The 22,304-nt window shown below is 34.9% G+C and overlaps 2 protein-coding genes and 1 long non-coding RNA gene across 3 annotated transcripts; 1 reads left to right on the top strand and 2 right to left on the bottom strand.

Annotated features, from left to right (window-relative positions):
- The first annotated feature begins 536 nt into the window (after positions 1 to 536).
- Positions 537 to 3,244, top strand: LOC132269494 (uncharacterized). Its single transcript, XR_009469519.1, has 3 exons — positions 537 to 991; positions 1,205 to 1,310; positions 2,752 to 3,244. It is a non-coding gene; the product is annotated as an uncharacterized LOC132269494 (long non-coding RNA).
- A 2,878-nt stretch (positions 3,245 to 6,122) lies between these two features.
- Positions 6,123 to 8,232, bottom strand: LOC132268423 (exocyst complex component EXO70H1-like). The gene has a single exon (XM_059769271.1). The coding sequence runs from the start codon at positions 8,116 to 8,118 to the stop codon at positions 6,244 to 6,246; it is 1,875 nt and encodes a 624-aa protein (XP_059625254.1). The 5' UTR covers positions 8,119 to 8,232; the 3' UTR covers positions 6,123 to 6,243.
- An 11,414-nt stretch (positions 8,233 to 19,646) lies between these two features.
- LOC132269493 (exocyst complex component EXO70H1-like) lies at positions 19,647 to 21,915 on the bottom strand. The gene has a single exon (XM_059770693.1). The coding sequence runs from the start codon at positions 21,713 to 21,715 to the stop codon at positions 19,847 to 19,849; it is 1,869 nt and encodes a 622-aa protein (XP_059626676.1). The 5' UTR covers positions 21,716 to 21,915; the 3' UTR covers positions 19,647 to 19,846.
- Positions 21,916 to 22,304: the final 389 nt, after the last annotated feature.

The following is a 22,304-nucleotide window of genomic DNA, read 5'->3' as shown; positions in this document are numbered from 1 at the left end:
CAAATAGACTACCAAAACAACTTATTATACAAAGGTAAACGAGAGACCTCCATAGATCGACTATTCACTTGTTGAGCTAATCGATAGGGCGACTGAACTAAAAAAACACCATTGGGCTCCAAATCCCAAACCAACTTGTCTTCCCTGGGGAAGAAGCTAAAACTACACCTGAGTATAGCTACTACAGTGGAAGATAGGAAAAGAGAATAAAGCAGAGGCTCATTCCCTCCAACACCAGAAGGGTCCAGTAAATTAGAGACCATATTAGGACTACTCAAAAGATTAGGGCGTAAAAGTGTACCAGGGATACCAGGGACCCAGCGATCCTTACAAATATGAATAGACTGTCCATTCCCCACAATCCACCTAGATCCCATAGCAATGAGAGGTTGAGTGGACCAAATACTACGTCACGCCCAAGAAAAATTAAAGCCCAACTGTGCTTCCAGGAAGGAAGAATTGCGAAAATATTTAGCTTTAAAAAACTGAAAAGCCAGTCACTGCTGTTTAACTAAAAAATGCCATCCCTGCTTAGCCAACAATGTTTTGAAATCCTAATCCCCTGTCCTCCTTTGGTTCACATAATAAATCCCATTTAATCCAGTTAATACTATGAGCCATCCCCGCTTTAGCCCACCAAAAGTGACGAACATGCTTTAAAATAGATTGACAAAGCTTATGGGGCAACCTAAAGCATGACAAAGCTTATGGGGCAACCTAAAGCATGACAAAGCTTTCGCCACTTAAATGACGCCAACCCTCGTATCGTTTATAACACAAAGCCGCGCAACATCCATCTTCTCTCTCTTCAACCTCTCTACAATGCATCGTCTCTCTCTTCAACCTCTCTGATCTCGTCTATAACGTTAAATTAGCTGTACAAGGGTTTTGACCTTTTATCTCCGGATTCTCCTCTTATTTGAAGAGCCCTCTCTCAGATTTCTTCAAGCCATATCTGCACTTCTTTCCTCACAATTGTCTCTCTGTTCAGGTAGAACTCTCTAACCCTCAAATTTCTTTAATCCATACAAGATCTACGATTTTTCTCTCACAATCGTCTATGATCTTATCAATTGTTAGAATTTTTTTTTTTTTTTTCATTTCGGGTAGAGCAATATTTATATGGAATATATATATATGTGTGTGTGTGTCTGTGTGTGCATACATATATTTAGAGGCTAATTGAATTGATGTTTCGTGGTAGATCACTGAAGACTTCATTCAGACTTTCGACCTTTTTAATCTCTCTCAAGATTGAAGCAGAGAGAAAATTGAAGAAGCTACGCTGTGTCTCTCTCTTGCTCTTGAGGGTATTGTTGATTAATCCTCTGTTCTATATTATTAATTCATATCTATTGCTTGAAGCTGAGAATTTTGCATCCAATCCAGTTGTTTAATTTTTATCATCTGATCTGGGTATAGTCTCTTTTTATTTTTTGATGATGATTTTGAGTGCTTGTTAGATTTTCTTGGGATTTTTCTGAAGAATAATTTTGGGTATTGCTCTAATTTTATTTTCGTTAGTTTATTTATTTTTACTTTATTTCTCTCTTCTTTTGGGGTTAAATTTCTCTTTCAGTTTTTAACTCTGAAGTTGTCTTCTATTCATAGTTCTTTTTCTTTTTGATAGATTAGTGCTCTCTATACTCCCATTTTGATCTTGTAACAATATGGACATAAACTATGCAGCACAACAATACAGTGGTGGTAATTGACTTGTATCAATTGGGATTTAATTCAGGCAAAGATAATGGAAAGGTCCATCTTACTTTAATCATTTTCACATAATGTTGTTGGCATCATCTAATTATTTTTTCACAACAAAATGCTTAAATAATTTGATGGTGTTAATTGCCTTGGAATAATCTGATTGATTAAATTGGAATTTTCTAAGCATATAGCCAGAATAAGGGATTGTCTCTGGCATTGCTTTTTAGTTCATGGCAATTCTAAAAACATAACCATTGATGTTATAACTAGGGATTTGATGTAGGTTCTTGGAAAATCTGATACTAGAAATCTGAGATTCATTTTGCCAGATTTCTTTCATTTTTAGGGCTTTTCTCCGGATGTAATTTTATATATGCATTAGATAAATGACATACATATATCAAAAAAATTGTGATCATAACTTTTTGTTTTCTATTTGGTAAAAAAATGAAAAATGTGGCATGTAAAAAATTGTTTTTTGAAATATTGAAATTATTTTAATTAGTTAATGAAGAGCAGTTCCATTTCCTCTATTCCATCTTCAACACGTTTGATTAAATGCTACTAATTGATCTTCAATTTTAGAAGTCTCAAGTTGATAGAATAGAAAAAATCAAATTAATAGACCTAAATATTGCCTTAACCTAATGAATATTTGCTGAACACAGATAATTATGAACTTGTGAACTAAGAACTGTTTTGCATGAACAAAGAGAATAATGAATTTCTTTTAATTGTGAACTAAGAATTTGTAACTAGAAAACAATGATATGTGAGACTCGGGTCATATGCACCATCCGCATCTTAATATATTAGTGCTTTTGGAATGAATACAAGACCATTGATGAGTGGATCACATGTTTTATTAATTTATTTAAGAGTATAGATGTTACAAGAGTTTCATGCTAATTAATTATTTGTTCATTTGTCAAAATGCACAAGGTGACCATTTTTATAGAGTATGAAACAGATTTTGATGTTATCCATGAGGAAATACTAGCACCATGGTGTCCTAAATTATTATTATTTTTTTTATTGAAGTAAGCAAAAAAAGTCATGGCCTTGTGGGATGGAAGCACATATTTTTACAAGTGATTCTTATCCAAGTTCTAAAACTGATGAAGAAGGTTATCCATTCAGATAAACTGTCCTTTTATATGTGTCTTAGACTGTGACAAAAGGAACAACTCCTGAGGTGGGTGGTCAGCAGGGAATAATAATGCTCAGATACCATTGACAATAATAATTAGAGTGGTCCTCTTGCATTGCTCTGGTTTATGTTATGAAAAGATTTGCATATGGTTTTCTAAAGGATACTTCCTACTTATTGAGGGAATGGTGAAGGGTGTTGCCACCTAGTTTTGGAGGAGGAGTTCGTCATTTGCTTGTTGATCTCTTGGTGTGTCGATTTCTTTCTTGTATGCAGGAATGGAATTGCTGTAGATGTGAGTTGTTATTGTAATAGTAGTCAGGTTGTGCAACTTTATGTTATTTTTGTAGTTTCTCTACAGTCTAATTGGATGACATTATTGAATTTTTCGAGTCTGCGATTATTGGACTGTATAGTTTTTCTATAAGAAATGAATAGTTATAATCACACATTAGCTAAGTTGATTATATTTAGCTTTGTTTGTTGAATAAAATCATTCCTTGATGAATTTTTTTTTTTAATAGTAATGACATAGAATATATTTATGTATATAGTTAAGTTTGATTCAATGATGTTAAATGTGATATAACAATAAAAAAAAAAAAATTATTTATTTTTTCTTTTTTCTTTTTAAGTTCAGAAACTATTTTTAGACAACCAAACAGTTTTTTGAATTAATGGGTCTTTTGATAAACATATCTTATTAAAGGTCTTTATCCCAATCCATGCATGGTAATACTAAATATTGGTGTACTGAATGTACATAATGGTGCAGCACAAATGGGACCCCTTAGAACTCATCTAACGAATCAAATATGAGCATCAAATATGAGCATCATTCGGAGATAATGCTAGATGAAATTACTTTTATAATATTTTTATTTATTTTCTTAGTTTAGAAAATTATTTTCAAAAACTCGTATAACCAAGTAATTTTATAAGTTTTTGTTTTCCGGAAACTGTTTTGTAAATTCTCTTAACCAAAAAGATTTGAAATCTGAAAAAACTGAAAATGGTTTTATGTTTTGATTCTCTGAAAACTGTTCTTGAGAATTGTTTTCATAAATGCGATCCAAGCAAGGCCAAAAGTTTTGTGATATGAAATTATTATGGTAAGAATGATGGTTTTAAGTGGTGTTGATGGAAAAATAAGAAAGGTAGAAATTGTATCCCAATTAAAGAATCTCTTCTATTGATGCAATTTTAGTCATGCAAAATTAAATACCAAAAAACAAAATGTGCATTGCATCTCTGCATAAGAAAATTTCAAATATGTATATATTAAATACTCGAAGACAATTAATTATAAATTATGTTTGGCACGGCTTAAAAGAAACTACAACATAAAATAAAAGAAAGAAAAGGTTAACTCTCTTTGTGTAAGGTTGACTAATGAAACAAAAAAAATATATAATAGTCATAGTACTTTTATCAAGTTTGAAAAAAGAAAGAAAAAGAAAATATATTTTAATGAATTTATTCTTATATCTTATATCTTATATCTCCCCCTTTTGAAAATTGAAAAGTTATACCATTAATTTAGATATCATCGTGCTGCAAAGTCTACTATACCTACATCATAAAGTCCAAATGGCAAACAAAGTGACAATCTGAACACAAATGAAGAATTATAGAGAATAAAAACAATTTTGATTTTGTTTTTTATAAAAGTAAGAGCAAAATTAAAATAAAATAAAATTTTCATTAAACAATTTACATGTATATAATATAAGTTTCCTCGTTTTCTTCCCAAAATTACCATAATATGTAATAATAAGATCAATTTATTCAATTTCTTTTAAAATTATATTGTGTATATTTTGAATTAGTTTATTCTATCTCTTACTCTAGTTAAGGATGGCAATTTTTACCGCCCTGCCGGAGCTCCATCCCGCCCCGTTAATAATGGGATATGGAAATAAATTTTATACCGTCAGGGCGGGTATAGATACATTTTTTGTACCCGCCGCAGGTCACGGGGCGGGTACGAGTTCTGATTCATATCCGTCCCGCCCCGCTCCGTTATATACAATTCTTTAAATTTTAAAATATATATATATATTATAAGTTACTCTAAATAACTTATAACCCTAATGCATAGTAACAGTGTGCCTCCACATCCGCAAATTCACAACACAGGGGTTGGCGCATCTTACCCAAAAACCAAACTCTCGGTCCACTTAGGCAGTTGAAATCGATGATTCATTTGAATCTGTGGTAAAATCTCTTGATTCTCTTCAAGTTTTTCTCTGCGTACTTAAGGTTTGGGTGACCTGCGCAACACGAGTTAGAGAGAAGATCTGGGTTTTGTTAATGGAGAAAGGTGAGGAGAAAGAGGGTTGTGGTGGTGAATAATGGTGGGTTTGTCTTTTGACGAAGGAGTAGAGTAGGAGAGAGATTGGTAAGAAGAAAATTCATTATTTTTTAGTCGATCAATTGTTGTCTGGACTCAATTTATCATTTCACAATTCATGAGAGAGGGAGAGACACTAGCGACAGACTTTGTTAGTGCTCTTTGAGTCGATTTAGGTTTGTTCATATTTTTTTCAATTGCTGATTCTACATATAATATTTTGGTACTGATTTTTCTGGGAGTTTGGTTGAAATTTTTTTTCTCTTGCTAATTTGATGAATACGCCAAAGGTAAATTGTTTATTTGTTTGTTTGGTTTTTTCTTTTTCATAATTTTCAGTACTATGGAAGACATGGGTAACCACATGTTCCAATGGATTGATATATATGTTATTCCAGTAGTCAAAAAAGGAAGAAAAAAAAATGTTAACGGGGCAGGCGGGGCGGGCACAGGTATTGTCATCTCCCAACGGGGCGGGGATGGACTTGGGAATTCAACCCGTCCCAGGGCACAGGGCCAATATGGATTTGTCACTAAACAGACGGGGCGGGGACGGATTTAGTCAAACTCGCTTTGTTGCCATCCCTAACTCTAGTTTAATAAATAGTTATATACATCAAATGTTCAGTCGAAATTAAACAAAAAAAAAAAAAAAAAAAAACCGTAAGAATGTTAAATTAGTGTGAATATTCTAGGACATAACCTTAAAAATAACGGGGGGCAACCAACACGTCAATATTCATTCACATTGAAAATCCATCATTTGTGTAGTGGTGGAACCGTGGTAGTTTTCCTGTGGTAATGTATGACTGATATTGTTTCTCAACTATTTCACATGACTTAATTTTATTTTTGTTATTTTATCATCACGAATTAAAAATAATAATTTATTCAAAGAATAATCGAGTATAAAAAATACAAAGAATCGTGGAATATGTTTCTATTCTGCACTGTGCTTCAGTATGCATAGAATATCTACACTGTTGTTATTAGATTATATATATATATATAGCCGGCAATTAAAACTGATCTACGTCTGACGCCGTTCACTCGATTTCGATGGGTGGGACGACGACGACGTACCACCCGAACCTCCCGTTCCGTGAAACAAATCAGATAAGTAATTTCCCAAATCGTCGGGGGCAAATCTGACCAACGAATCAACGGCCACATCTCGCCGGAACATCATCTGGTACTTGTCGTAAAACGCTAGGTAGGAGGGCCCGAGTTTCTTGGCGAGCGAGACTTTGATTTCGTCTCTGAGTTTCGGGTCGGGCACGACCCAAGATGTCTGTTTCCGGTACGCCTCTTGGAAGGCCGAGTTGAATCTCTTGAAACACTCCTTGGCTGCTTCAGGTGAAATATCAGCCGTTGAATTCTCAGGCAACGATGAGATCACTTTGCTCCATCCCATCCGCTCGTAGTTCGCTGCGTACTGTCTCACCTTCGTGTTGTGCTTTATCAACCAGTCCTCGCCTAAGAGCAGCCTTAGGTTTGATGTGCCAACCTTCAAAACGACATAGTTTAGGTTGTTTGCCAAAAATAGATACGAGAGTGACACGTCTTTGTAGAGCTCGGCTTTGGCATCGAGTTTGCAGAGGAGGATTAGTATGAGCCAGGCCAATCGTACGGATATCGACGACGTTGGGCTGTCGTCGAAGCTGGGGCTCGAGAAGTAAGATTCCGGCATTGGAGAGTGGACGGATAACGGCCAGTCGGCGACAATGTCGGAGAGTATTCCGCTGTAGTCCGAGAGGAAAACGACGTAGTTCATGACGTAACGCGTCAGAGGATGAAGCCCGCCGCCGGTGACCGGCGATTTCGACGAGTCCTTTTGGATGGCCGTCTCAAAATCAGACAGCATTGCACGGACGTTTTCGCCCAGCTTGACGAGAGAATTGACGGCTTGTAAACGGACGGTGGTGGTTGATTCGAATGAGAAGATCGATTCGATTTCAGGCCAGAAGTCGGAGATGGACTCGTAGAGATCGAGTACACGAAAGATTTTCTCCGGTGATTTCTTGGATTTGGCGACCAGTTCGGGGAATGCGAAGAGAGTGAGTGCGCTTTCTTTCGCAATTTCCGCAAAAGAGGACTCTCTGATTCCGGCTGAGGCGGAGAAGACGTGATCGGAGAGGATTCTCTCACCGAGGAAGAGAGTTTTCATGGCGATCTTCACAGCGTCCAACCAGCTCTTAATCTTGATCTCGATCACCTCCCAATCCATCTTATGAATCTGAGACGAAGTTAATTTCTCAACTCCGAGATAGTACAAGCTTTCATCAACTATCGATTTTCGAATAAGTTTGTAAATCTTCATGCACTCCTTGCCATAACCACATGAAATCATGCAATCCGCGATCAGTTTTAGATCGGCCATCGCATTCTCCGAGACACTATCCACATCCGAGGTTGAACTACCATCAATATGCTGAATCTCATCTTCCGATGTATAATCTTCAAAATCTGAAGTGCTCGTTCTCGCCGTCGACGCTCCTGACGACTGACTAGTAACGGATTCTGGATCGAGGTAGTTCCGATTCGTTGATAATATCTGATAAAACTCTTTCTGAAGTCTCTTCATAGCGATTTCCATCAATTTATGAGGCCGAACAAGCTTATCAGAGCTCAAATTCTCGGACATGAAGAATTGCATCGCAGTGTGCAAGTGCTTCACGGATTTGAGAAACTCCTTGGCCTCTCTCCGATCTTCGCTAAAGAGAGATGCAACTTTACAGTAGGAGGAAGCTTCGACCTCCCATTTTGTAATGATTGATTCAGCAATTTCAATGTTCTGTGCCATGATCGACGCAGATATATCACTTCGTGAAGGCGAAGAAGTAGTACTACTCATGGTAGAGTGCGAAGGTGATGAAGGCTTGGATGAAAAGAAGATACTCCTCATACCTTCTCTTTAGAAACTCACTATATATATATAGATTTTCAGTTTATTGAATGGAAAGAACTTTTTGTTTTTATAGAGAGAGAGAGGATGTGTTCCAATGTATGGTGTTGGAGCTGAGAGTTCTAGAAAGGAGAGATGTGTGAGAGAGAGAGAGAGAGAGAGTTGGTAGGAGTGAGAGACGTGCGGATGGATATATATATAGAGAGAGAGAGGTGGGTGTAGGGTGTGTTTACTTTTTGGAGCCACACCCGAAATGGTTGACCAAGCGTAACGCGGTATCACGTACAATTGCTTTTTTTAAGGCTTTTTTCGGTTTCTTGTGTAAGTAATTACGTAAGAAGAAACTAATTAAAAAATTATTGATATTTATTGGAAGCTAAGCTTGAGTTTTTTGACAATCCTTATGTTAGAGGAAGCTCTAGCTGTCTCCTCCTCCTATTAAGACATGTTTTTTATGAAGAAAATATCTACCCCTCTTAATAATTATTTTTTATTAGAAAGCAATTTAATTTTGGAAATTTATCTAAACATAGATTTATAAAATATAGAATCACAATTCTCTTGGTGCAATATTGTTCCAGGTTAACAAGTGGTTCAGCGATATCATTATTTCCTACTCAAAAGAGAGGTAGGACGTTTCAACCTCGTGTAGGTAGAGTGTGTAAGTAATTGTTCTAATTTTCCAAAAAAAAAAATCATTGTTCCACGCTGCCAACTTGCCATCCTTTCTTCTAGAACTTGAAGCTTCCCTTTGAACCAAAGCAAACACTACTTTGATCAGCACATTGTTTCTGAGAGTGCGACACAGTAACACCCACATACATGATACATACATATATATATATGTAAGACTGTTTTTAATATGGTTATAAATGTTTTTATAGACAATATTGTTTATGGATCTTTTGCGGGTATTAGACCCTTTCCTGTAGTCCCGAGAGAACAAGTCTTTAGAATAGCAGTTGGTACGTGCATGTTCATGTATTAATTGGGTTTGTTTCACCTTTAAAAAAAAAAAATATCCTACAAAGTGGGTAGAGAGTAATGATTTTATCATGTTATGGATGTTAAAGAAATTACTATGCCAACACTAATTCATATAAATGGTCGATTATTCAAAATTAAAAAGTTTTGCGATCAAGTATTATCTCAGTTGATTAAAAATGTGTAAAATAATTGAAACAATACATTAATTATATGTATGGATACCTTTTCTCCATGTAACACTTCTACTTTGTCAAATGAAAAATGATAAAGTAATCGAATGATTTTTTTTCGAATAAGTCCCTAATCTATCGTCTTTTTGTTTACTTCATTTACTTAAATAGTTTTTAAAAAATAATTATTTAGCACGTGATAAGTATAACTAACCACGTCAAATTCGGTATTAATTCAAGAATTTCTTTTCGATTCCCCTATCATTACTCTTGTCAAATATATATATATATATATTACCTAAACTTAATTGCTTGACTTATAAGTTTTTGATTGGTCACGTATACAAAATATAAGGACGTGAAACTCACTTTCTTATTCAAATAAAGATGACCAATCAAAACTTATAGGTCATATAATTCACTTTGAAAGTTCAATCCAAGTATCGCAACTTAATTATATATAAGTCATATAATTCACTTTGAAAGTTCAATCCAAGTATCGCAACTTAATTATATATATGATAATTACTTGTGCTGTTACTAACTGGCAAATTTAAAGTACATTATACTATACTAAGTATATGGTGTGTCAATCAAATTTATTTTGGTCCTCAATTAAGACAAATGGAATAAAATCATAAACAGTGTTGAAGCTGTTCGTATTGTTAGAGATTATTTGGGAGTCAGTCAGCAGACAGAATCATAGAATTGAGGAGATTCGCTAAACACATGCGACATATAAATAATTAAATACAGAACACAAATTATATATATATATATATATATATATATACATTGGTGAACGTTTGGACAATTACGATGGGTACTCTTTGACTTCATATAATTGAAAAATCACAATTGGTCTAGATTTATACATAATCCCTTAATTAATGGGAGATAAGAGCTCATGTAATTGAAAATAGTACCCTATGGTACACATGCAAAATTATATATCAATATAAATTATATATATATATATATATATATCAGCTGATACAAAGGATGACTTATAGGATGACATATTGTGGCAGATGAGATTGGTAATTAATTTCCCAGAAGCTAGGGAGCTAAGAAATAAAAAAAAGAAAATTCTGATTTATTGTATTATACTTTTGTCTGCAACTTGATGTCTTTTTGTGTCTCTCTCTCTCCAAACACTCCCATAAGCCATGACGCAATTGAAATCCACTAACATCATAATCTGTTAATCCTAAACTAATTAATCATCCCTTTCTATATTTTTAACAATATGACCGTTGAATTTAATTGGGCCATTTCATTACTTTTCAAGTTTCATCTGCCAGTACGTCATGGCCATTTATGAAATAAGCTTGTCTGGATCAAGCATTGTAATGGCAATATTATATATATATATATATATACTGATTTTTAGAGTGCATCATTATATGTTATGGGTTAAAAGAGAGTTCGAATATTATCAATATGTTCCAACTTCCAAGGGTTTCATTTGATATGGAAGGTACGAGGCGATAGTTAAATGCCACCCCGGATTGCATTTTAGCTGTCTAGAGAGCCACAAGTTTATACATATATCATCGCAATAGATGATATAAAATTGTGAGTAGATGTATTGAAACGTAATAGATTATTGTGTGGTTGGATGGAGTAACTGTATTTGCATGAAAAGAGCCAGGTATGAGGAAGACTTATTCAACTGTAATTAGTTACTCAAGTCAACCATTACTTTATTATCTTCATAGTTTTGCCTTTCTTTTTTCCTTTTTTCAAATTGGCAATATACTCGTTAAAGTATTGCGGGCTTTAGAATCATTGAGATTAAGTCAAGAAAAATATGACCCATCCATCCATGGGTAAAATAAATAACTCACCCTTTAAAATTAGTTGGTTTTTTTTTTTTTTTTTTTTTTTTTTCTTGGAAAAAAATAAAAAATAAGGGAGAGTTGCAATTTTTAAGAAAAATAAAAGTACGCATTTTATAAGATTTTAAAATTGAACAATGAAGTAAAATGTAGAGAAATACAATATGAGAATAATGTTTATTGTGAATGTTTGAATTGCATAAAAAAAATAAAATAAAAATAATAATAATAATAATAATAAAATAGAGGAGAGAGAGAGTAACATATGTTTTCATAAAAGCTAGTAATATTGGCGCTCCAATAAGATACTAGTCTACTACAAATCAATGACCCAAACACATCCATATTATCAAATTATATAAAATAGTAAATTTACCAAGCAAGAAGTTTGATTGAGTCAGTAAACCAAATTCTCAAACTGTAGAAGCACTGTATTATGATCCTTGTGGAAGCCTTTCAAAAAATAAATTGTTGAAGCGTTATTTCTTGTATCACATACCAGAATAATTTATAAATAATACCAATTTGGTATTAAGTACGTGAATAATTTTTAAATAATACTTAATACGGTATCACCATGATTATTTGTATATTTAGGAAAAATAACATGAACGAGAGATGATGAAAAAACAGTAGAGAGAAAAGATAGATAAATTATAATTCATCAAGACTCTTAACTTAATAAAGAAGGATAATAATGATATTTAAAAAAGTAAGAATTAATAAGTTCAGTTTTTGAGAGTTTTTTATAATTTTATTTTAGAAGAAAATAAAAGTGGAACGCTGATATCAGAAGTCTTCTTAAAACGTTAGCGCGTACCCTATTCCTCCCTGTGCATTAATTTACATTGGCCAAATCTGAATAAAGTTGATTGAGTTGAGAGTACAAAATTCAAAGCAGACAAAAGAAATTTAATGGCATTGAAGGTACAATAGACCTATCAACTTGGTAATATTCAATTCGTTAAAAGAAAAAAAGTAGTAATATTTCTCAATAAAGAAATGTTGTTGGTATTATACAATTAAGTGGACCTTCTCATTGAAGTAAGAATTGACTAAATAAGAAAAAGTAAATAAAAATAAAGGTTGACACGAGATTAGTTACTTTTTGAATAAATATTACAAACCATAATGGAATTCTGTTTAAAGTTGGATTTCCAAATCTATGAGCTAGATATTTTAATTTGGCACTTGACCTCTTGGTTTTACTTTTATCCAGGTTAGGACTGTTGAGGGGATGCTGTCTGCTTCTTTGAGTCTTTTGACTGTTTTCTTAGTTGTTACTTGATCATAGGGGTCCACAAAAAAATTGTGAAATCAGAATCGAAATCGAAACCGAATCGAATCGGAACCGATTTTTCGGTTCTCATAGTTCCAGTTCCGATTTCGGTTCCTAAAATAAGGAACCGTTGATATTGGTTCCGGTTTCTAACTCACGGTTCGGTTCTAGAACCGAACCGAACCGATATATATATATACTTGATCAATGGGCAACTAGTACTGGGCTATGCCGACAGTGCTGCTATGGGTTGTGGAGTGTGGGCCGTTGTAAGACAGTAAGATACTAATATCTCTCAAATAATAATAAGATAATAAGATATCAAATAATCCAATTTTTGTTTTACCTAAATTTACCTAAACGGCTAAACAGCCTAAACCTCTCAATTTCTCAAACTCACTCCGCCTCTCCTCTCCAGTCTCCTCTCCTCTACTCTCTTTTCAGTCTCAACCTCTCGGCCCTCTCACTATCTCAAGTTTTAAAACTCAGAAGTCACTTCTCATATCACACTTGCGACTCTCGCGGCACCGACTCGCCTCTAATTCGGTGATTCTTGGTCTTTGCCTTCTCAGACCTGATAGATCTTCGGCTTCCGGTCTTGGAAAGTGAGGTAGAATGTGTGAGTAATTACTTTTCAAAAAACATTGTTCCACGTTGCCAACTTGCCATCCTTTTTTCTAGAACTTGAAGCTTCCTTTGAACCAAAGCAAACACTACTTTGACCAGCACATTGTTTCTGAGAGTGCGACACAGTAATACCCACATATATGTATATATGTAAGACTGTTTTTAATATGGTTATTAATGTTTTTATAGACAATATTGTTTATAGATCTTTTGCGGGTATTAGACCCTTTGCTGTAGTCCCGAGAGACCAAGTCTTTAGAATAGCAGTTGGTACGTGCATGTTCATGCATTAATTGGGTTTGTTTCACCTTTAAAAAAAAATATCCTACAAAGTGCGTAGAGAGTAATGATTTTATCATGTTATTATGTATGTTAATGATATTACTATGTCAACACTAATTCATATAAATGGTCGATTATTCAAAATTAAAAAGTTGTGCGATCAAGTATTATCTCAGTTGATTAAAAATGTGTAAAATAATTGATACAATACATTAAATATATGTACTGATACCTTTTCTCCAGGTAATACTTCTACTTTGTCAAATATATATATATATATATATATATATATATATATATATATGAAAAATGATTCTCAAATTGATTACTTAAACTGAATTGCCTTACCTACAAGTTTTGATTGGTCACGTAGGCAAAATATAAGAAAGTGAAACCCTCCGCTTTCTTATTTAAATAAAGATGACCAATCAAAACTTATAAGTCATACAATTCACTTTGAGAGTTTATCACAACTTATATATATATATATATATTACAATTACTTGTGCTGTTACTAATTGGTAAATTTAAATTACGTTATACTATGCTAAGTATATGGTGTGTCAATCAAATCAAATTTGTTCCTTAATTAAGACAAATGGAATAAAATCATAAACAGTGTTGAAGCTGTTCGTATTGTTAAGAGATTATGAGGGAGTCAGTCAGCAGATAGAATCATAGAATTGAGGAGATTCGCTAAACACATGCAACATATAAATAATTAAAGAAAAATGATAGTGTCACCGAATAATTTTTTCGAATAAGTTTTAAATCTGACGTGTTTTTGTTCATTTCATTTACTTAAATCGTTTCCAAAAAATAATTATTTAACATGTGATAAGTATAACCAGTCACGTCAAATTCGGTATTAATTTGGGGATATTTTTTTGTTCCTCTATCATTACTCATCATTAAATACAGAACACAAATTATATATATATATATATATATATATATATATATATATATATTGGTGAACGTTTGGACAATTAAAATGGGTACTCTTTGACTTTATATAATTGAAAAATCACAATTGGTCTAGATTTAAACATAATCCCTTAATTAATGGGAGATAAGAGCTCATGTTTTTCACAACCTTTAATCGGTTTAGACTGAGTTTAATAATAAAATAATCAGTGACAATGGTTTTTAACGAAATTCTACACACTCGTTCTATCAAATTTCCGCGGAATCAGTGCAAACGTAATAGATTATTATCGTTGATTTGGTACCAAGTCTCTTAGAAAGTTGTCAGTAGATGTATTGAAACGTAATAGATTATTGTGTGGTTGGATGCAGTAAACTGTATTTGCATGAAAGGCACCAGGTATGAGGAAGACTTGTTCAACTGTAATTAGTTACTCAAGCACCAGGTATGGGCAAAATAACTCACTCTTTAAAATAAGTTGGTTGGTTTGCGGCTTATTATTATTATTATATATATTTTTAAGGTAAAGTACAGTAACACTATTAAGGTTTGTAAAAAAGGCACACGTATGAAATTTAACTTATCAAATACACTGTAATGAATTGACATTGGCCAATTTAAATTGTTCTTTTAACTTTTATATTGGCCAATTTAAATATTAAAAATGACGTTTTTAACCTCATACACGTAACCATTTCTTTTCTTCTGTCCTCTGTTCTCTCTTCCTCCGCCCCCAAAACACCAACACACGCATATATGCACATACTTCGTCTGTCACAACACCTCCCCCCCCTCCCCCCCCCCCCCCCCCCACACACACACACACACACACACATACAGACACACACACATGTATATACAGATACACACACACACACACAAGGCGGCGACGGCGAGCCGCCTCTCCTCCACCGTCGACCGACTCGATCCTTTGAATCCGACGAGGCCGACTCTAAATCCGTGGCCCGCCTTCGATTCCATCGCTGTCGTCGCTGCATATTGCCGGGCACCATAACGTCATTGCCGCAAATCGCCGCCACCATGGCAGACCGTTCCCACCTGGTCGTCATATTGCTTTCACGGCGGCCTTTGTTGCTGGATTGGTGGTTGTGGATTTTGGTGTGGTGGCGGCGCCGGTATATTCACATCCCGCCTTCGATTCCATCGACCCATCAGGTTGTTTACAAAATCCACTCTGTTCTTCGTCTCTCTCCACATCCCCACCATTTTTCTCCCAAAAAGACACAGTATTGAGCTGCGAATCCGAATACCCATTGAGATTAAGGCCCCTTCTTGACGAATTGAACATGGGTTTTGCGAGAATGGAATTAGGGGATCTAGATTGAGACCCATCTTGAAGAACATTCTGAGAAAACCAAAGAGAAAGTGAAAGAAGAACCAGAATCTTGGGTTCTTCAAAAGCTTCGCCTTTGAGCTTTTTGAAGATTTTTTTGGAGAGAGAAGGAGAGATTGAAGCGAAGATGAGGAGAGAGAGTTGATTATCTGAGAGGGAACTGAAATGTAACATTGTTTCTTCGACTTTGCCATTTCGCCCATAGAGAGAGAGCTTAGGGAGAGAGTCTCTGTTGGTGATGAAATTGTGATGTTAGAAAGCTTTTAGAGAGAGAAAGTAACGGGTTGAGAGAGAGAGTAAAATGGTGCGGGCAGTGGGGCTGGTGGTGATTTTGGGGGCTTGTTTGTGTCGGTGGTTGTGGAGATTGGTGAGGCGGCGCGGCGCCCAAAATCTGGTGGTAGGATTGATTGGTTGTTGGAGGATAATTTGGTCATTTAATTATTTTGATATTTTATAATTAAAATTAATAAAATAGTGAAGGTTAATGTTGACTTTTTACATATTTTAAGGCTTTATTTGGCATGCAAATCTCATCAGGCAGTGTCGGTATTCCAAAATAACATCCGAGTGTCCTTTGGAGTTTTAATGTTCTTTGGAGTTTTGACAAACTTCAAGAATGTTGCTTTACTCTGTTTTTTATTTTTTATTTTTCTTAAAAAAAATAAAAATAAAAAATAAGGAAGAGTAGCAATTTTTAAGAAAAATAAAAGCACGTATTTTTCAAGATTTTAAAATTGAACAGTGAAGTAAAATGAAGAGAAATCCAATATGAGAATAATGTTTATTGTGAATGTTTGAATTGCCAAAAAAAAATAATAATAAGGAGAGAGAGAATAACATATGTTTTCATAAAAGCTAGTGATATATTTTTCTTTTATCTTTAAAATAAAATTACAAAAAAAATCCTAAATTAACAATACATAATTCTTACATCTTAAATGTCACTATTACCCTTCCTTATTAAGATTAGGAGTCTTTCTAAATTCTAATTCCTTAATTTCTCACTTTTACGTTTCCTTAACTTCTCACACTTATTACCTAATTGTCTACTACAAGTCAATGACCCAAACACATCCATATTATCATATTACCAAGTCTATCATTATATAAAATAGTAAATTTACCAAGCAAGAAGTTTGATTGAGTCAGTAAACCTACCAAGTCTATCATTATATAAAATAGTAAATTTACCAAGCAAGAAGTTTGATTGAGTCAGTAAACCAAATTCTCAAATTGTGGAAGTACTGTATTGTGATCCTTGTGGAAGCCTTTCAAAAAATAAATTGTTGAAGCGTTATTTCTTGTATCACGTACCGGAATAATTTATCAATAATACCAATTTGGAATTAAGTACGTGAATAATTTTTAAATAATACCTAATATAGTAACACCATGATTATTTTTATATTTAACATGAGCGAGAGATGACCGAAAAAACAGTAAAGAAAAAAGATAAATAAATTATAATTCATCAGGACTCTTAACTTAATAGAGAAGGATAATAATGATATTTAAAAAAGTAAGAATTAATAAGTTCAGTTTTTGAGAGTTTTTTTATAATTTTATTCTAGAAGAAAATAAAAGTGGAACGCTGATATCAGAAGTCTTGGTAAAAAGTTATCGCGTACCCTATTCCTCCCCATGCATTAATTTACTTGGCCAAATCTGAATAAAGTTGATTGAGTTGAGAGTAAAAAATTCAAGGCGGACAAAAGAAATTTAATGGCATTAATAGACCCTATCAACTTGGTAATATTCAATTCGTTAAAAGGAAAAAGTAGTAATACTTGCCAATAAAGAAATGTTGTTGGTATTATATAATTAAGTGGACCTTCTTATTAAAGTAAGAATTGACTAAACAAGAAAAGACACGATCAATTGTATTACTTACTTTTTGAATAAATATTACAAGACCATAATGGAATTCTGTTTATAGTTGGCCTCGGTCATTTCCAAATCTGTGGGCTAGAAATTTTAATTTGGCACTTGACCTCCTGGTTCTACTTTTATCCAGGTTATGACTGTTGAGGGGATGCTCTCTGCCTCTTTTATTCTTTTGACTGTTTCCTTAGCCGTTCACTTGTTTTGTTTTTTATTTTTTCACACACACACACACATATTATTCTTTTATTCTACATAACGAAGAGCTGGTTGTTTTTCTGTGGAATGACTGGTACCTACGCTCCTTCGCTCAATACAACACAACATATACAATTTTTTTAAAAAGTAAATTATGAATACAGTAAGAAAAAGTTACAAAATAAGAATATAATATATATATTATTATTGACATAAATAATATTTCTTTTCCCATTTTATTCCTGTTATCATAAATAAATTAATAATATGAAGTTTAGAGTTAGATATTTGTTATTTTTTGTTTTCTTAAATTTTATTTTATTAGCTCATAATATATTTTATATAGTATTGAATTATATATTTTTTTAAAAAATCAACCCGATGTATCGAAAAGTGTCGAAAAACGTAATCTTGCTGTGTCCATGCCGTTTCCTACTAGAAAATAAAATATTCACTGTCCAAGATACTTTCACACAAGGATGAAGGAAATTGTGTGAATGGAGGCAATATGAGGATTTTTTTTTGTAATTTCAGTGGTACAATATTAAAATTTCGGAGTTATATAATTCAAAAGAGAAAAAAATAACAACTATGTTGTGGATCAATATCCAGAAATAAACATAACAAATTCTGATCTTCCTCCATTTCAGTAGCTTCATATACTTCCCTCAAGCTTCTCATTTTTCTGGGTCTTTCACTTGAACTCTCATCTGATGATGATAATGAGGGATCATTTCTTGAAGGTAAGGGAGATTGGTATGGAAAAATCTGTGGCACTGTTGCAACTTCTCTTGCTGCATTTTCTTCATCTTCTTCAAGAATGAGCTCTATGTTTTTAACAGCTTCATCCTGATCCCAATTCAAGCTTCATCTTCTTAAAAAATTACGTCTCTCTTTGGTGATGGGATTAAACAGCTTATATCCCATTGTTCTGTCACCATAACCGGCTAAGATGTATTTTTGTCCTTTGTCGTCAAGCTTGGTTCTTCTGGCTTCTGGGATCTTGGTGTAGGTAATACACCCAAAAATTCTGAAATGATTAGCGCTTGGTGTATAGGATGGTGTTGTTTGTTGTTGGATGCCGTGCTCTTTGCATGCAGTAGTTCTGAAATGCATTCGACATATATTCTCCTCTTTGATCTGATCGCAGTGTCTTGATATAGTAGTTGCTTTGCTTTTCGACAAGAGTTGGAATATATTGAATACTTCTGATTTCTTCTTCAAGAAGTAGACCCAAGTCTTTCTGCTATAATCATCAATGAATGTAAGAAAATACCTGTCTTGTCCTTTTGACATTGGCTTCAATGGATCACACAAATCTGTGTGAACGAGCTCCAGTGGCTTTGTTGCTTGCCATTTGATTTCTTTAGCAAAGCTCAATCTGTGATGTTTTCCAAGTACGCAGCTTTCACAAACTTCATTTGGATGCCTTTTACCATATTGTTGTTTGCTATCAACTTCAGGCCTTCAAAATTAAGATGCCCAAATCTCAAATGCCATAACTAAGGTTTGTCTTTAACAACAGCACTTAGACATTTTGCTGAATCGGGCTGAATGTTAATAGCAAACATTCTGTTCTTGGACATCTTTATTCGAGCAATAAGATTTTTATTTGTATCTTTGATGATTCGATACAAATCTTTTATGCTGATGTCGTATTCTAGACTTAAAATATTGTTCTTTATATCTGGAACGTTGGATATGAAATCATGATCCCCATTCTTGAGCTTGATCAGAATATTACCTTTTCCTTTTACCGGGATTTTTGTGAAATCACCAAATGAGACTTGTCCATACCTACATATGTGATACTGAAAAAAAAGATGAAATTAGTGGGGGCATTTTATCCGAGAAGTATTCTATACACTAATTCTATACCTATTAGTGCTTCGTACCATTTTAAGCATTTTATATCACTTGATTTTATTTTTAATCATTTATTTCAAAATAAAGAAATATTTGGAAGCCTCCACACATCTCATGATCAAATATTCAAATAAGATTATATTCAAAGAATAATGCAGTATAAAAAATACAAAGAATCATCCAATATGTTTCTACTCTCTGTTGTCAATATTTGAGATTCCAATTTATTTATTTACCAAAAAAAAACACTGTCGTCATTTCTATCACGTGCAAAAAAAACCAAGGCCCGTAATTGAAACAGACGTAAGGTTCAAGCTAATTCGATGAGTGGGATGACGACGACGTACTACCCGAACCTCCCGTTCCGTGAAACAAATCAGACAAGTAATTTCCCAAATCGTCAGGGGCAAATCTGACCAACGAATCATCGCCCAAATCTCGCCGGAACATCATCTGGTACTTGTCGTAAAACGCTAGGTAGGAGGGCACGAGTTTCTTGGCGAGCGAGACTTTGATTTCGTCTCGAAGTTTCGGGTCGGGCACGACCCAAGATGTCTGTTTCCGGTACACCTCTTCGAAGGCCGAGTTGAATCTCTTGAAACACTCCTTGGCTGCTTCAGGTGAAATATCAGCCGTTGGATTCTCAGGCGACGATGAGATCACTTTGCTCCAGCCCATCCGCTCGTAGTTCGCTGCGTACTGTCTCACCTTTGTCTCGTGATTTATCAACCAGTCTTCACCTAAGAGAAGCCGTAGGTTTGATGTGCCGACCTTCGAAACGACGTAGTTTAGGTTGTTTGCCAAAAATAGATAGGAGAGTGACACGTCCTTGTATAGCTCAGCTTTGGCGTCGAGTTTGCAGAGGAGGACCAGTATGATCCAAGCCAATCGAACGGATATCGACGACGTTGGGCTATCGTCGAAGCTAGGACTCGAAAAGTAAGATTCCGGCAACGGAGACTGTACGGACAACGGCCAGTCGGCGACAATGTCGGAGAGTATTCCGCTGTAGTCGGTAAGGAAAACAACGTAGTTCATTACGTAACGCGTCAGAGGATGAATTCCACCGCCGGTGACCGGCGATTTGGACGTGTCCTTTTGAATGGCCGTCTCGAAATCTGACAGCATTGCACGGACGTTTTCGCCCAGCTTGACGAGAGAATTGATGGCTTGTAAACGGACGGCGGTGGTTGATTCAAATGAGAAGATGGATTCTATTTCAGGCCAGAGGTCGGAGATGGACTCGTACAGATCGAGTACACGGAAAATTTTCTCCGGTGATTTCTTAGATTTGGCGACGAGTTCGGGGAATGCGAAGAGAGTGAGTGCGCTTTCTTTTGCAATCTCCGCAAAAGAGGACTCTATGATTCCGGCGGAGGAGGAGAAGACGTGGTCGGAGAGGATTCTCTCACCTAGGAAGACGGTTTTCACGGCGATTTTCACCGCGTCCAACCAGCTCTTGATCTTGATATCAATAACCTCCCAATCCATCTTATGAATCTGAGTCGAAGTTAATTTCTCAACTCCGAGATAGTACAAGCTTTCATCAATCATCGATTTTCGAATAAGTTTGTAAATCTTCATGCACTCCTTGCCATAGCCAGATGAAATCATGCAATCGGCGATCAGTTTGAGATCTGACATCACATTTTCCGAGACACTCTCCGCATCGGAGATTGAACTACCAGCAGTATTCTGAATCTCATCTTCAGATGTGTAATCTTCAAAATCTGAAGTGCTCGTTCTCGCCGTCGACGGTCCTGAAGACCGACTGGTAACAGATTCCGGATCAAGGTAGTTCCGATTCGTAGACAAAATCTGATAGAACTCTTTTTGAAGTCTCTTCATAGCGATTCCCATCAGGTTATGAGCTCGAACAAGCTTGTCGGAGCTCAAATTCTTTGATATGAAGAATTGCATCGCAGCTTGCAAGTCCTTCACGGATTTGACAAACTCCTTGGCCTCTCTCCTATCTTCGCTGAAGAGAGATGCAACTTTACAGTAGTCGGAAGCTTCAACCTCCCATTTTGTAATGATTGATTCAGCAATTTCGATGTTCTGTTCCATGATGGATTCAGATATGATGTCGGAAGGTGTCAAAAGAGAAAGCGAAGAAGTGGTAGAGTGCGAAGGTGATGAAGGCATGGATGAAAAGAAGATACTCCTCATACCTTTTCTTGGCATATCTATCTATCTATCTATATAAATATATCAGTTTCTCTCACTATATGTATAGGTTTTAAGTTTATTGTATGAACTGAAGATGCTTTATTTTTTTTAGAGGGAGAGAGAGAGAGAGGATGTGTTGCAGTCTATGGTTTGAGAGCTGAAAGTTCTCTGGAAAGGAGGAGATGTTAGAGCGAGAGATGAAGTTGACAAGAGTGAGAGACGTGCGGATGGATATATATAGATGTGTGTGGGGTGTGGGTGTGTTTACTTTAGACTCGCACCCGAAATGGTTGACTGTGTAACGCGGTCTCTCTATTACCTTTTTGGATTTTTCGGTTTTGGGTGTAAGCAATTACGCAAGAAGAAACTGATGAAAATTAAGGAAGCTTCGCACTGATTTCCGTGGGGAGGAAATTTGCAAGCTAAGCATGAGATATATATATATATATATATATATTGACAATCCATATGTTAGAGGAAGCTCTAGCTGTTTCCTCTTAATATTTACATGTTTTGGGTTAGTTTTTGTAATTACAAGGCAAATGAAGAAAATCTACCCCTTTCCTCTCCCTCCCTTATTATTTAATTAAAAAAATAATAATTT

Source organism: Cornus florida, unplaced genomic scaffold (genome assembly GCF_030987335.1).
Source record: "Cornus florida cultivar Cherokee Brave unplaced genomic scaffold, ASM3098733v1 CherokeeBrave_3.0.0_Hap2_Chr08, whole genome shotgun sequence".
Lineage (NCBI taxonomy): Eukaryota > Viridiplantae > Streptophyta > Magnoliopsida > Cornales > Cornaceae > Cornus > Cornus florida.
The sequence above is the reverse complement of the archived record's forward strand: the minus strand, read 5'-3'. Positions and strand labels throughout refer to the sequence as shown.